General features: G+C 34.5%; 2 protein-coding genes across 3 annotated transcripts; one reads left to right on the forward strand and one right to left on the reverse strand.

Moving 5' to 3' along the window:
* Positions 1-1,666: 1,666 nt before the first annotated feature.
* LOC106418905 (secretory carrier-associated membrane protein 4) lies at positions 1,667-4,373 on the reverse strand. Of its 2 annotated transcripts, none has more exons than XM_048738561.1 (12): positions 4,181-4,373; positions 3,691-3,786; positions 3,551-3,613; positions 3,437-3,470; positions 3,217-3,339; positions 3,070-3,132; positions 2,852-2,945; positions 2,716-2,761; positions 2,552-2,619; positions 2,162-2,210; positions 1,994-2,059; positions 1,667-1,892 (listed from the first exon to the last, which is right to left on the reverse strand). In XM_048738561.1, the coding sequence occupies exons 1-12, from the start codon at positions 4,244-4,246 to the stop codon at positions 1,860-1,862; spliced, it is 801 nt and encodes a 266-aa protein (XP_048594518.1). In that variant the 5' UTR covers positions 4,247-4,373; the 3' UTR covers positions 1,667-1,859. The 2 variants fall into 2 exon arrangements, with proteins under 2 accessions (XP_048594518.1, XP_048594519.1); XM_048738562.1 differs by having other exon boundaries at positions 3,694-3,786; positions 4,181-4,372.
* A 1,430-nt stretch (positions 4,374-5,803) lies between these two features.
* On the forward strand, positions 5,804-6,464 carry LOC125576904. Its single transcript, XM_048737427.1, has 2 exons — positions 5,804-6,344; positions 6,430-6,464. Exons 1-2 carry the CDS (start codon positions 5,804-5,806, stop codon positions 6,462-6,464), a joined length of 576 nt encoding a protein of 191 aa, XP_048593384.1.
* The last annotated feature ends 6,031 nt before the right edge of the window (positions 6,465-12,495 follow it).

The raw sequence follows: 12,495 nt of genomic DNA on the forward strand, positions 1-12,495 counted from the left end.
AAAACAAGGCATGGAGAGACACATGGTCGTTATTAGCTTACTTTTGGGGGTTTTGGATATTTGTATTGACACGTGGGGGAATATAAGTGGAGGAATGGGGATTATGTGTTTATGGTCTGAAGTTGTGTTGAGAGTGTATTATGTGGGTCCCATTGACATGCCCCGTATATCTAGAGCTGGGTTGCGGGTCAAACCCGCCCCGCTGATCCACCAACCCGCGGGTAAACTGATTTTTTTTACTCAAAAAATTTGACCCGCTTGACCCGCAAGAAGAAAATATGAAATCCGCACCCGCCCCGCTAAAATCCGCGGGTGATCCGCTAGACCCGCGGATAATATTAATAATATTAAAAATTATTAATTTAAATATTTTTTATTAAAATAACAATAAAATTTAATATTTTAAATATTTTTTATTAAAAATAACAATAAAATTTTATATTTTAAATATTTTTTATTAAAAATAATAAATATTAATCTATTTATAATTAAAATTAAATTATTTTTTAAAAATTTTCTATTTAAAAATAATATTTAAAAAAAAAAACTTTTTTTTTTTTAGTTTTTGCGGGGTGGCGGGTACCCGCACTGAATTTTGGCTGACCCGTACCCCGCCCCGCATAAAAATCACTCAATCCGCACCCGCACCCGCTAACCAAATTTTTCAAATCACTCGACCCGTACCCGCCCCGCAGCGGGTCAAATGGGGCCTTGGAACAACTTTATCCGCGGGCCCCGCCCCATTTGATAAAATTATATCCATTCGGTTTATATGGTATATACCAAAACCAAACCATATTGTCTATTTCGGTTCGGTTCAGTTCGGTTTTACCATATTGAACAGCCCTAATTAAGCCGAATGAGAAGCTTCAGTCTAAGTACTTTTTGATCTTGGAGAAGAAATAAATGAAAGAACTTAAAGTTGTTCCAAGGCCATAAAGATTCGAAGCTAAAGGGGGATTTTCCGCGGCTGAACGGCTGGGAATATGAATGATAGTTATATTTTACTAACCGAAATACCGAAAACCGAAAAAAACCGAACCTAAACCGAACCGATATTCGGATTGAACACCCCTAGGCTTAATCCACAGAAATCCAAATTCGTTAAAATTATAAAAGCAATTCTCACAAATAGTCATGTTTGTTACAAAAATAATCTTTAAAAAGCAAAATGACTAAAATAGTTCTTTTTTATTTTGAAAATTTTAATATTAATTTTTAATTTTTAAGAATTTAAATCTATCACTAAAACTCCACCATTTAACTCTAAACTCTAAGTGTTAGATTAATCAACTCTAGAATTATAAATCCATATTTATCCTTCAATAAAATAAAAAATTTTGATCATTTTTTTTTCTGGAAGACTATTTTGTAAAAATAAACTAAAAAAACTATCTAAAGAATTTCTCAAATTTTTATTATAATACAAAAAGTAAAATAGGTATATGGCCAAAATAAGATAATTAACTATTTCAACAAGTATTATTTATTAAAAATATATTTGATTGGCATAGTGTAAAAGTCGCTACCACTATGCATTGATAAACAACAGAATCAGAGATGGAGACCGAAGTGAGTTTAGACTTTAGACTGTTAACAATTTTATGGCTATTTTGTCTTCAAAAGTTCACTTTGTCACGAAAACACCAAATGTTCAGAGAGACGATACTGGTACTAAAGGTATTGCAGACGAAAAATATAACAGAAATAGCTGAACAAACCACTCTTGCTACTATAGTAACTAAAGAATTTAACTCGACACAATGGTAAAATGGTAATTACAATCGTACGAGATACACATACTTCAAACCTTTTTACCGAACGGGAAAATTACCACCATCCTCTCTTCCTTCTTTTCTTTACTTGTTCCCCCTAAAGTAGAGGTAAATTTTCTGCAAGAAACACAAGATGTTCGTTACCCGCCGTTCAATTAGCAGAACCTGTTCTGGTTATCAGTTGTTAGAAGCCATGTACGGTATGATCAGAGGCTTACCTGAAGAACCCATAGACTCAGAAGTGACTCCAAGCAGAAGAGACCAAAGCCGATGAAGTAGAAGATCTGCATTCATTCATTAAGGTCAAGATCATTAGGCTTTCTTCAAGGTGAACATATACGTATATACTTTGGGAACATATTATAAAATGGATGTAAGGCTTGTACCCCGGCTAATACACTGTCTGAGATGACATCAATTGCTGCAAGCACACCCCTGTTGATCAAAGAAAAAAAAAATGTGAACAAAATTATCCCAAGTAAATATAGCATAAAGAGACGCGAAATGGCCTAAAGCATTATCAGATAGAGCATTAATTTGACAGTCGTTAGGTTTCTCTGTCCGCAAAAGTCTTGCAAAGTTGAAACATAGTTGGAGAAAAACGAAGGTCAAGGAGTAAATATAGTTATCAATTTTAAGTTATAACACGGTATTTTTAAATCGAACAAACAATTTAGAACTTTGCAGTGAAAACCTCATGAGACTAATTAACTATAAACGAAGTAGAAAAAAGCTCGAGTGCAAAGAGAATCGTTGCCAATGATTGGAGGACTTACGTTAATGATTTTCCATGGAAAAAGATCGGCGGGGCAATGGCGGCAACGATGCAGAAGCCAATGTGAATCTGTAAATAGCTAAGGTCAATCAAATGGGAAACGGAAACTACATCTGCTTACGGGTAAGGTATAAATTTAGATATGACAAGTTTTTTATGACTCACCAAGTAGGTGAAGAAAAACCAACCAAACTTCAAAGCGCTGTCAGTCCTACAAGGTCGTATAAAGTAAATCAATTATATGAAATATCGTGTTTAATATGCAATTATCTGAATAAAAACTAGTTAAAAGGAGCATTACCTCATGGCTCGGTAGAGAGGCCTGTACCATACAACATACGAAAGTGGACATCCCATCAACGCATAGATTGTGGCAAGGAAAAAGATCTTCACACCTACCATTAATATTTTTAAAAGCAGTATTAGTTCATTTTTCATCCAAAATCAAAACAAAACTTGATAAGAACAGTTAACATTAGAAGATTCGTAAAAAAAACAATAGTATAATGTCAAGCTCACCTCCGCCTTTAATCCAGCAGACCATGGTTGCAATCACATTGAATACCAAGCACAAAACGATACCTGAAAACCAGCAGTACAATACAAAGCCCCCGTCAAAAAACATTTCATCGTAAAAAGGCAAACAAGAAAAAACTAGAGACTTACCTAACCAACTAGCAAAAGCCAGATACTGGAGCTTTTGAGCATGAACTGGTATCTCATTAGCAATGTCATGATGTATGATTGGAAAAAACGGCGGCCAGTTTTTCTCATCTATCTGAACACCAGCTGCAACATTATTTTACGAGTATAGTTAGTTATATTGTCCACGACGATAGATAGATACACAAAAACTAATTAAAAATAGTTGTTGTTGTTGGCTTACATTTAGCAATAGCATCCTCTCTTCGTTTAATATCCTGAGTAAGCGAGTACAATATCAATCAGTATCAAAGAAGATTAAATTTGACAAAGTTAATATCAAGAGGTGTGTACATACCATTTCTTTCTTCCTAAGCTCAGCTTCCCAGTCAGCAAGTTTTCTCTGTTTCTGTGAAGAGTCCTGCACCAGTTAAAAACACACGAACGTTAGATAAACATTAAAGAGGATGATGATGATGATGAGGTTAGAGATACTACTACATTCATGTTATCCAAGGGAATATCAACAGTAGCATCGAGGCTTTGGCCAAATCCAACTGGCCTAGATGCAGCAGGAACTCGTCCACCGCCTTTCTGTAAAAATCAAAGTTTACAACAATCAATCCGTAACCTAGAGGAAAAGTTCAAGATGATAAACTGAGTCTCTCAACACTAAACTAGATCTAACGATACAGTGCTGCAGTACGATAAACTCCAGTAGTCTACACTCCAAACTAGTAGTTTCTCGGAAAATCTTAACCTAGTTCCCAGATCTAACGATACAACCGGAGATCCGTAACCTCAACACTCTTAAAATCAATTCCAAGAAGAAACGAGCATTGGTAATCAGGTTGAAATCATATAGGCTCTCCACTTGCAGAAACTAAACTAAGTGAGAGATCTAGATTCATCTACCGTTCAGGAACTCAAAAACCAAAAAAAAGAGAGACCTAGAAATAGAAAGTGGAGAATCAGAGAAAAGCGTTACAGAGAAGGGATTGACGATTTCTTCTTCCTCTTCATCGAAAGGGTTGGGGTCGTGGTGGCGATTCATTGTTGATTGCAGATCCCTAGATTCACGAAGAAGAGAGAGAGAGAGAAAAAGATAGATAGCACACCGACTGCGTAGCAAACTGGTGTGGATGGACGGACACTCTTTTTCTCTTTCTCACGCGGAAAGCGGGATTCGGAACCATTGGTTTTTACGATACTACCCCCAAAAGTATATGGGCCGTTGTAGTTAATTGGGTATAGGCTTCAAGGTGGGCATAACTCATTAACAAGTTATTTACCGTGTATAAAATATATAGAAGAAAACGAGAAAACAAAAGCAGATCAATGTTGGTTTATGTGTTTTGAAAACAGATGATTGTTGGGGGGTTCGTGAGCTGAAGTAACTATTAAGAGAGAAACTATGAAAAATGAAAAGTGTTTGTTATTCTCGTTAAGTTTGTTACAGAGTTTTTATAGAGCTTTATATAATGGTGATGATTGGTTGGGCTTTAACTTAGTACTTTAGCTTTAATTTTTCCTAAATCACTAATCCTAACCAATCATGCTTTAGCTTTATTTTCTAAGTTAAAGTCTACAGCAAAATTTTATAATTTTTTGCCAATCAAGTTGTACCTTTATTTTTTCAAGATACGGCAAAAAATTAAAATTTTAACTTTTCTATTTGCTTTAGACAAAAATCCTACATCCATATTATTTGGGCTGTAGAAAAAATAAACTCATAACTTAAGCAAGGAAAACCCTAACGTAACACTTGTTTTATAAATACCTAGCTTTTCTTCTTCAAAGCGTTAAGTGTAGAGAACTAAATTTTCAAATACGTTTTCCAAATCACGTGAGAAAGAAGAGCAAGTTGGAGCTAAACCTGTCCATTGGTAAGAAAACCAAACATATGATTAAGTTAATGCTTTTAGTGGATCCCGAGAGGTCAAAGACCCACTATTCAGATTTGGCATCCTTGTTTCCAGCGTTTCAATTTTTAAAATCTAATAGAAAAACAGAAGCAACTAAATTCAATACTATAGTGGTTTAAATTATGAGTTCACGCTTCTCAAAGCCGACTAAGACTAAACATTACTCTGTTTGTTTCATATTTGTGTTATTATGTGTATATATGATGCCATTCAATGTGTATTTGTTGCAGATATGGCAAACGTGGGGACATCTTCTCATCAGCGAGAGGTAAAACACAATTACTTTTGATATCTTGTAGGAAAAAATTGCTTTTTATTTTGCTTTTTATTTGAACTTAGTAATTTAATAATTTTTCTTTTATACTAAAAGTTTATATTTAATACTTTATTTCCCATGTAACTTATATTTAGATTGTTATTTACAGATTGTACAACTATTTTGGTGTATGATAGAAGATGGAGATGAAGAGTCTCGGTTGATTTCTGAACTCTCAGACGAAATCAGGCTAGAGAAAATGATTAGACAACCATTGTGTGCGCATCCTACTCGTGGTCGTCAACTTGTCCACGATTTAATCCATGGACATCCATTACAATGTCACTTTCTCTTAAGAATGCAGCCACAGGTATTTCTTGATCTATGTGACAAGATAGAGAATCAATACAAGATGAAATCTTCACGAAATATGTCGGTGAAAGAGAGTGTTGCAATATTTTTGTACATATGCGGTCACAATGCCACTCAGAGAAGCGTCATGAGAATGTTTGGACACTCACAAGAGAGCATCTTTAGAAAGTTTCATGAAGTTCTTGATGTCATGGAACTTATGGCAATAAATATGTTCAAGTCGGATCCAACAAATCTCACTCAAGTCCATCGAAAGCTGCAGTCAGATAGACATTATGGATCAAACTTCAAGGGCTGTATAGGTGCAATGGATGGAACACATGTTCCTGTTATGGTGTCAGGACGAGATCAACAACGATACTGGAATAGGAAAAATCAATGCAGCATGAATATTCTAGGAATATGCAACTTAGACATGTTGTTCACATATGCATATGTTTTGGTGCCTGGGTCTGCTCATGATGCAAAGGTTCTAGCATTGGCTATGGAAGATCCTATTTTTCCGCATCCACCTTTAGGCAAATACTATCTTGTTGATTCAGGGTATGCTTTATGTCGTGGATATCTGGCACCATATAGACAATCTCGGTACCATCACGGTCAGTTTCAAAATCAAGCACCACCCAGCAATTTCAAAGAAAAATTTAATTGTATTCACTCTTCGATTCGATGTGTTATTGAAAGAACTTTTGGAGTGTGGAAAGGAAAATGGAGGATAATGTAAGATTGAGCAAGATATGACATTCAAACGACAAGAAAACTTGTGGCAGCAACAATGACACTGCATAACTTTGTACGAAAATCAAGTATACCAGATCCTGATTTTGAAGCAAATTGGCAGCATGGGGGCAGCCATCAAATAGATGAAGAGATTGAAGACCATGAAGATGCACAAATGGTCGATTCTCGGCAATACATGGAAGGCTTTCGAGATGAGATTGCAATGAATTTATGCAATTCTCGTAGACAAAATTTATTATTATTTAGATGGTGGTTTTCCTTTGACTATTTTTTTTATTTTAGATGGTTTTCTTTATTTTGGATAGATTTTATAAATTGTTATATTTTTAAATTAATAGAAAATTTTTTTTTACAGCTACAACACATTTTATCCAATCATGTTTTATTTTACAAAAGTACAGCCAATAATTTACAGCTACAATTATCATAACTACAGCAAAAATCTCTGCAGAAAAATGTACTTTAGTAAATGTACAGTTACAACCAATACACTTACAGTACAAATTCTACAGTAAATTTTTTACAGTACAGTCCAATCAATCACTCCCAATAGCTACTGAATCCGAATTTATCTAAACTGTTTACAAAACTAAACCAAACATTAAACTAATACTCTCAAGATGGCGAAAAGACTGAATTCAAAGTCATATTGCCAATGATAGAGTAAAAATATCAAGGTTAAAATGGTTTAGAAAAGACGTCAGCAAGTTGATTGTTTGTGCGTACATGAAGAATCTTTGATCAATCCTTTGAATATCAATTCTCTGACTTTGTGACAATCAAACTCAAGATGTTTAGTTCTTTCAGGAAACACTGCATTGTTTGCAATGTGAATTGCTGCAGTAGAATCACAAAAGAAAGCCACCGGTTGACTCTGAAATACTTGGAAATATGTTAAGAGATTTACCAACCCTTGAATCTCACGAATTGCAAACCCCATAGCTCTGTATTCAGATTTCGCTGATGAATGTGAAACTGTTGTATCTTATTTCTTAGACTTCCATGAGGTCAATGAGTTTCCAAGAAACATGCAATAACCTGAGGTTGAACGACGTGTCTCCAAACAAGAGGTCCAATCTGCATCTGTAAAAGCCTTAAGCACAAGATCACTGGTGAATGAGTAAAACATTCCCATTTCGATTGTCCCTTTAAAATAGTGTAAGACTATCAAAGCAGCTTGGTAATGTGATTAACGTAGAGCTGAAGCAAAATGACATAGCTTGTTTACAGCGAATGTAATATCAAGGCGAGTGATTGTGAGATACATCATTTTGCCAACTAGTTTTCTAAAAACTAATAGGTCTTCCAGAAAGGCATCAGTATTGTCTGCACGCAATTTAACACTCGGATCCATCGGAATAGAACATGGGTTGCAAGCCAATAGTCTGTAGTCCTCAAGCAATTCCAGAGTATACTTGGGTTATGAAACAAATCTTCCAGAAGCTGAATGAGTAATCTCTAGTCCCAATGTCGTAATGGACCAAGGTCTCTGAGTTTAAAGAACGATTTCATGTTTGTTTTCAGTTGAACAATATCATCATCATTGTTTGAGGCGATAATGATGTCGTCAACATAAACTAAAACAACAATGTATATGGCAGAATCATGACGGATGAATAATGTGTAGTACAGAATTTTAATAACCACTGCTTTGATGCATGTTTTAAACCATATAGGGACTTCTTAAGTTTACATACAACGTTTGGAGGCAAGCTGGTTCCTTATTTTGGAGTATATCCAGGAGGTAGATGCATATAAATCTCCTCCTTTTGCCCACCATTCAAGAAAGCGTCAGATATATCCAGTTGTGTTAAGCTCCATTTCCTAGCTGCTGCAACTAATAACATAGTTTTAACCGTTGTCATCTTTGCCACAGGAGAAAAAGCATCAACAAAGTCAATGCTTTATTGTTGTGTGTACCCTTTGGACACTAGCCATGCTTTATACTGTTATAGAGTTCCATCTGCGTTAAGCTTCACCCACTTGCATCCAGTGGTATGTTTACTCGGAGGAAGAGAAAAAATATCGTAAGTTTGAGTATTCTCTAAAGCAATCAGCTCTTCATTTATTTCTTTGAGTCATTCATCAAACTTCTTTCCATGAGTAAATGATGTGAGTTATGGATTTAAAGCAATAACTATGTATCTACAACAATATTTATTGAAAACTTAGCCGAAACGTTTTCAGAAGCATTAAGACTCTCTTCTTACATGTAGCTCTCAATATTCCAACAAAACCAATAGTAAAGGACGAGAAAGTCATACAATAAAGTGAAGTGATAGAACCACCATATGTTGATGTTGTCAGTGTTTGATCATTCTTTAGTTGCGAGTTGAAGTAAGCAATAAATACTTGAATTTGATCATTTGACATCGTTGTAAAAGTCTCAACATTCACATTCTTTATCCGTTTGTGATTTTTTGTGTTTGAATTATGGTGCATAGCCATGGATCTTGTAGCATTTTTCACTATAATAGTGTGACCATTATAACCACAGTGAGAGCCATCCACATGGAAATCACTAGCATTTGATATCGGATTGATACTCGTTTGACTAAAGTCTTGATCCAGAAGATTATACACTTCATACAAGTCAGGAACCGTCTTCTTCATGATGATCTGACTGCGAGCATTTGAGTAAGAATCATTTAGTCCAACTAAGAACTTGATCACCTTAGTATACTCTGAATTTGTAGTCATTGATCTACAACAATTACAGTTTTACATGTTTTAGCACAATTCCATCAAGATCATCCCACATTGTCTTGAGTTTTGTATAGTACATGGAGAGATCCAATGATCCTTGCTGGAGAAACCATACATGTTGTGTCAACTGATACGATCTTGGTAAGTTGGTGATGTGGAATCTTGTTAATAGATCCTTCCATATCTCAGAGGCATCATTAAACCTGAGAATGCTTCCATAGATCTATTTTGTCACCGAGTTCAAGATCCAAGATTTGACCATGCTGCTGCAGCGAGACTAGATTCTATATTGTGGATCAGATTCAATAGTCTAGCTAAAGATTCATCAATAAACGCAACCTTTTTCTTCGCATCAAGAGCAATATTCGCAATACTCCAAGTGTTATACTTAGATCCATTCGGTACCTCAAAGATGATAGATGTTCATGGATTATCTCCACTGATAAGAAAGTATGGATAATATTGAATCCCACCAAAGTCGTGAGATACATTTGGTATTTGAAAAACTGATGTTCTGGATTCGCCAAAGTTGACACAAGAATATGTGGTATTGGAAGTCCATTTGCCTGAATTGGCGAGGTTGCGCTGGTCGTCGGAACGGACTGTCTTGTCATAGAAGGACAAGCAACGCGTCTCGTTGATTACTTGAGAGTCACCATCTTCAAATAAGAATCTTTGACGCATGATTGGAGGAACATATTGAACCGAGGTGATCAGAGTGAAGTTCCGACAAAGATCACACAGAGGTAGAGCCTGCAACAAGGGTTTTATAAACAATTTTCTTGTCTGTAGTATTATCATCATAACCTATGCCAAAATATTTAAAACTAGGTTTGTTAACCTCATCCTGAATGCATCTAGTTTGTCCTAACCATGGGTTACAAACCAAAGCACGTTTGACCATGCCACATAGAAAGAACCCATTGCAATCGGCCAAGTCATTAGGTTTATGATCTTTTAAGCCGGGGATATCTAAGGTTAACTTACACATTTCTATATCGGGATTGAGGCTCTCGGTGCGACACCTGTCCACTTACACTATACACTGCGTTTCATTAATTCAAATGGCCATCGATTTTTTAGTTCAGTTTTTCAGAAAATATTTCAAGTCCAAACACTTCGTTTATTCAAGGCCGAAAGGCCATTACAAATGATCGTTAGCCCACTACATTGTTAAAACCCAATAAATATAAGGACGAGAGAACACGTGTAGGCATATGGAAGCTCTAGAGATGAGACGGAAATGATTCATCTCCACAAAGCACTTTCATCGGAATTTCGGTCACCTCCGTCACGCCTTTATAGTTCATCACCGGTAATCTGTTTGGCCACATCTGATTCTAGGCACCACAACCACCATGCAAAGCTCCACTTGAGGTAAATTTCAGTAACATCCGGTATTAGCTTCCATTCGCTGCTTGCTCTGAGTACCATTGAATTGATCTTCTTTACCCTTAACTGAAATCGTCATCGAGATTGAGTGAACTTTCATCATTTCATTGAAAATGACTCACTCAGCTATAAACTTCATGATTTAGGAGCTGAGCTGCACTGAAACAATCAGTTATTGAACAAATCAATTCTTAAAATCAGATCAACTTTGCTTAATCCTATCTCCTAGGCCTAATAAGGAAGCATTGATTTACGGACTCTCTAAAAAGAAATATCAAGTAAAAACACTGAAAGATTCAGCCAATTAATAGGATGAAATTGAAAATGAGAGAAAAATGAGAAGACAAGAGAACAAGAAAGTTGAGTTATCTTAACATTTACACACCAAAAAATAAGCTGAGACACTAAACATAACAAAAAATTCAGATGACTTTAGTTATATGCCTAAGTCAGAATCCGTCAAAACAGAAGCAATATTCCACTAAGATCGAAATTACAAAGAAGAGATAACTTTATCTAGGATTCAGAGAAGCGAAGTCCCCTAGATGAATTATGTTTGTCACATTTACTAAATGGACTTTTGTGTCTTATTGTAAACAAGCTTGAAATTAAAACTCGAACGCAGATATGAAATCAGCTGTTCGGAAAAAAAAAACAGATATGAGATCAAAAAGGTGAGAAATGAACTGATAGTGATGTCTCCGTGAAGTCCTAGGAGCATTTTGACCATTCTTTTAGGTACGAGAGAGGAACAAAGGACCGAGCTATCGCTTTGCCAGCAGAAATATTCGCTTTCTAGGCATCAAAGCCTCTATCAACCAGTCTTCTGATCCTGCTCCAATAGTATAATTAACGGTGAAATCATTGAACGCCAATGCCATTTTTAAGCTTCAAACATTCCTTGAACCCATCAAAGTTAGATCTTTATTTTCCTCACTGCAACAAAAAAATAACACAGTGTTGAGAAGATATGGCTGAGTGTAAAAACCTAGAACATAGTTGTAAATTAAAGTATATTCATGGGCATGAAAACATTTTTGGGCTTACTATAAAACTTATCTATCTAAATTCAATCACAATATAAATATATGGCTGTAACTCCATTTATTGTTATTATGTATAACTCGACCAACAAACATACATACACAAGACAACTATATGATTTGCACATTATGTTTTTCTTTGTAAGAGTTTTCGTAAATAATTTTAAATTATTACGAAAAATTCAATAAGACAAAAGAAAATAAACTTGAAAACAAGATTCATCCAAAATTCTAAATAGATTCAATTTGACTTCATAAAATAATACAAATATCCAAAACAGTGGCCCAACAACATTCTCCACTTACATATCAATATTTACTCATTTTTTAGTTTTTAAATCCAAAATCTCAATATTTGTTTATATTAATCTTTTCTTATTTTCCTTTTTTGTAAGTAGTTACAAGATTTATTAAGTAGTCATATAATCATTAACCATTATTGATGTACAAAAATTAATAGCTTAATAATACATTTAACATTATATATATATATATATATATATAAGTTATTAGTTTTAAGTATAATCAGAATATAAATAAATAAAACTAAATTATAGATGTTAATATATAATAAATCAATGACAATTAAAGAGGTCAACGTCAAAGAATTATTTTCTAAAAATATTTTTGAATTACATTATATTGGTTTTAAAGGTAAAATAAGTATGTGTTTTTAGTATCGTGAATAAAAAAATTAAGGTTATTATATTAATTAAATGTGAATTTCTTTTAAAAAAATTTTAAAATAAAAAGAGCAAGCATAATTTTAACACTGATATGAAACTAAAAATATATATATTTGCATAGTCAAACAAAAGATATAATGTAAAATAATCTGATAATAAAAAAATAACATAATAAAATTAGA

This window comes from Brassica napus, chromosome A8 (genome assembly GCF_020379485.1).
Source record: "Brassica napus cultivar Da-Ae chromosome A8, Da-Ae, whole genome shotgun sequence".
Taxonomy (NCBI): domain Eukaryota; kingdom Viridiplantae; phylum Streptophyta; class Magnoliopsida; order Brassicales; family Brassicaceae; genus Brassica; species Brassica napus.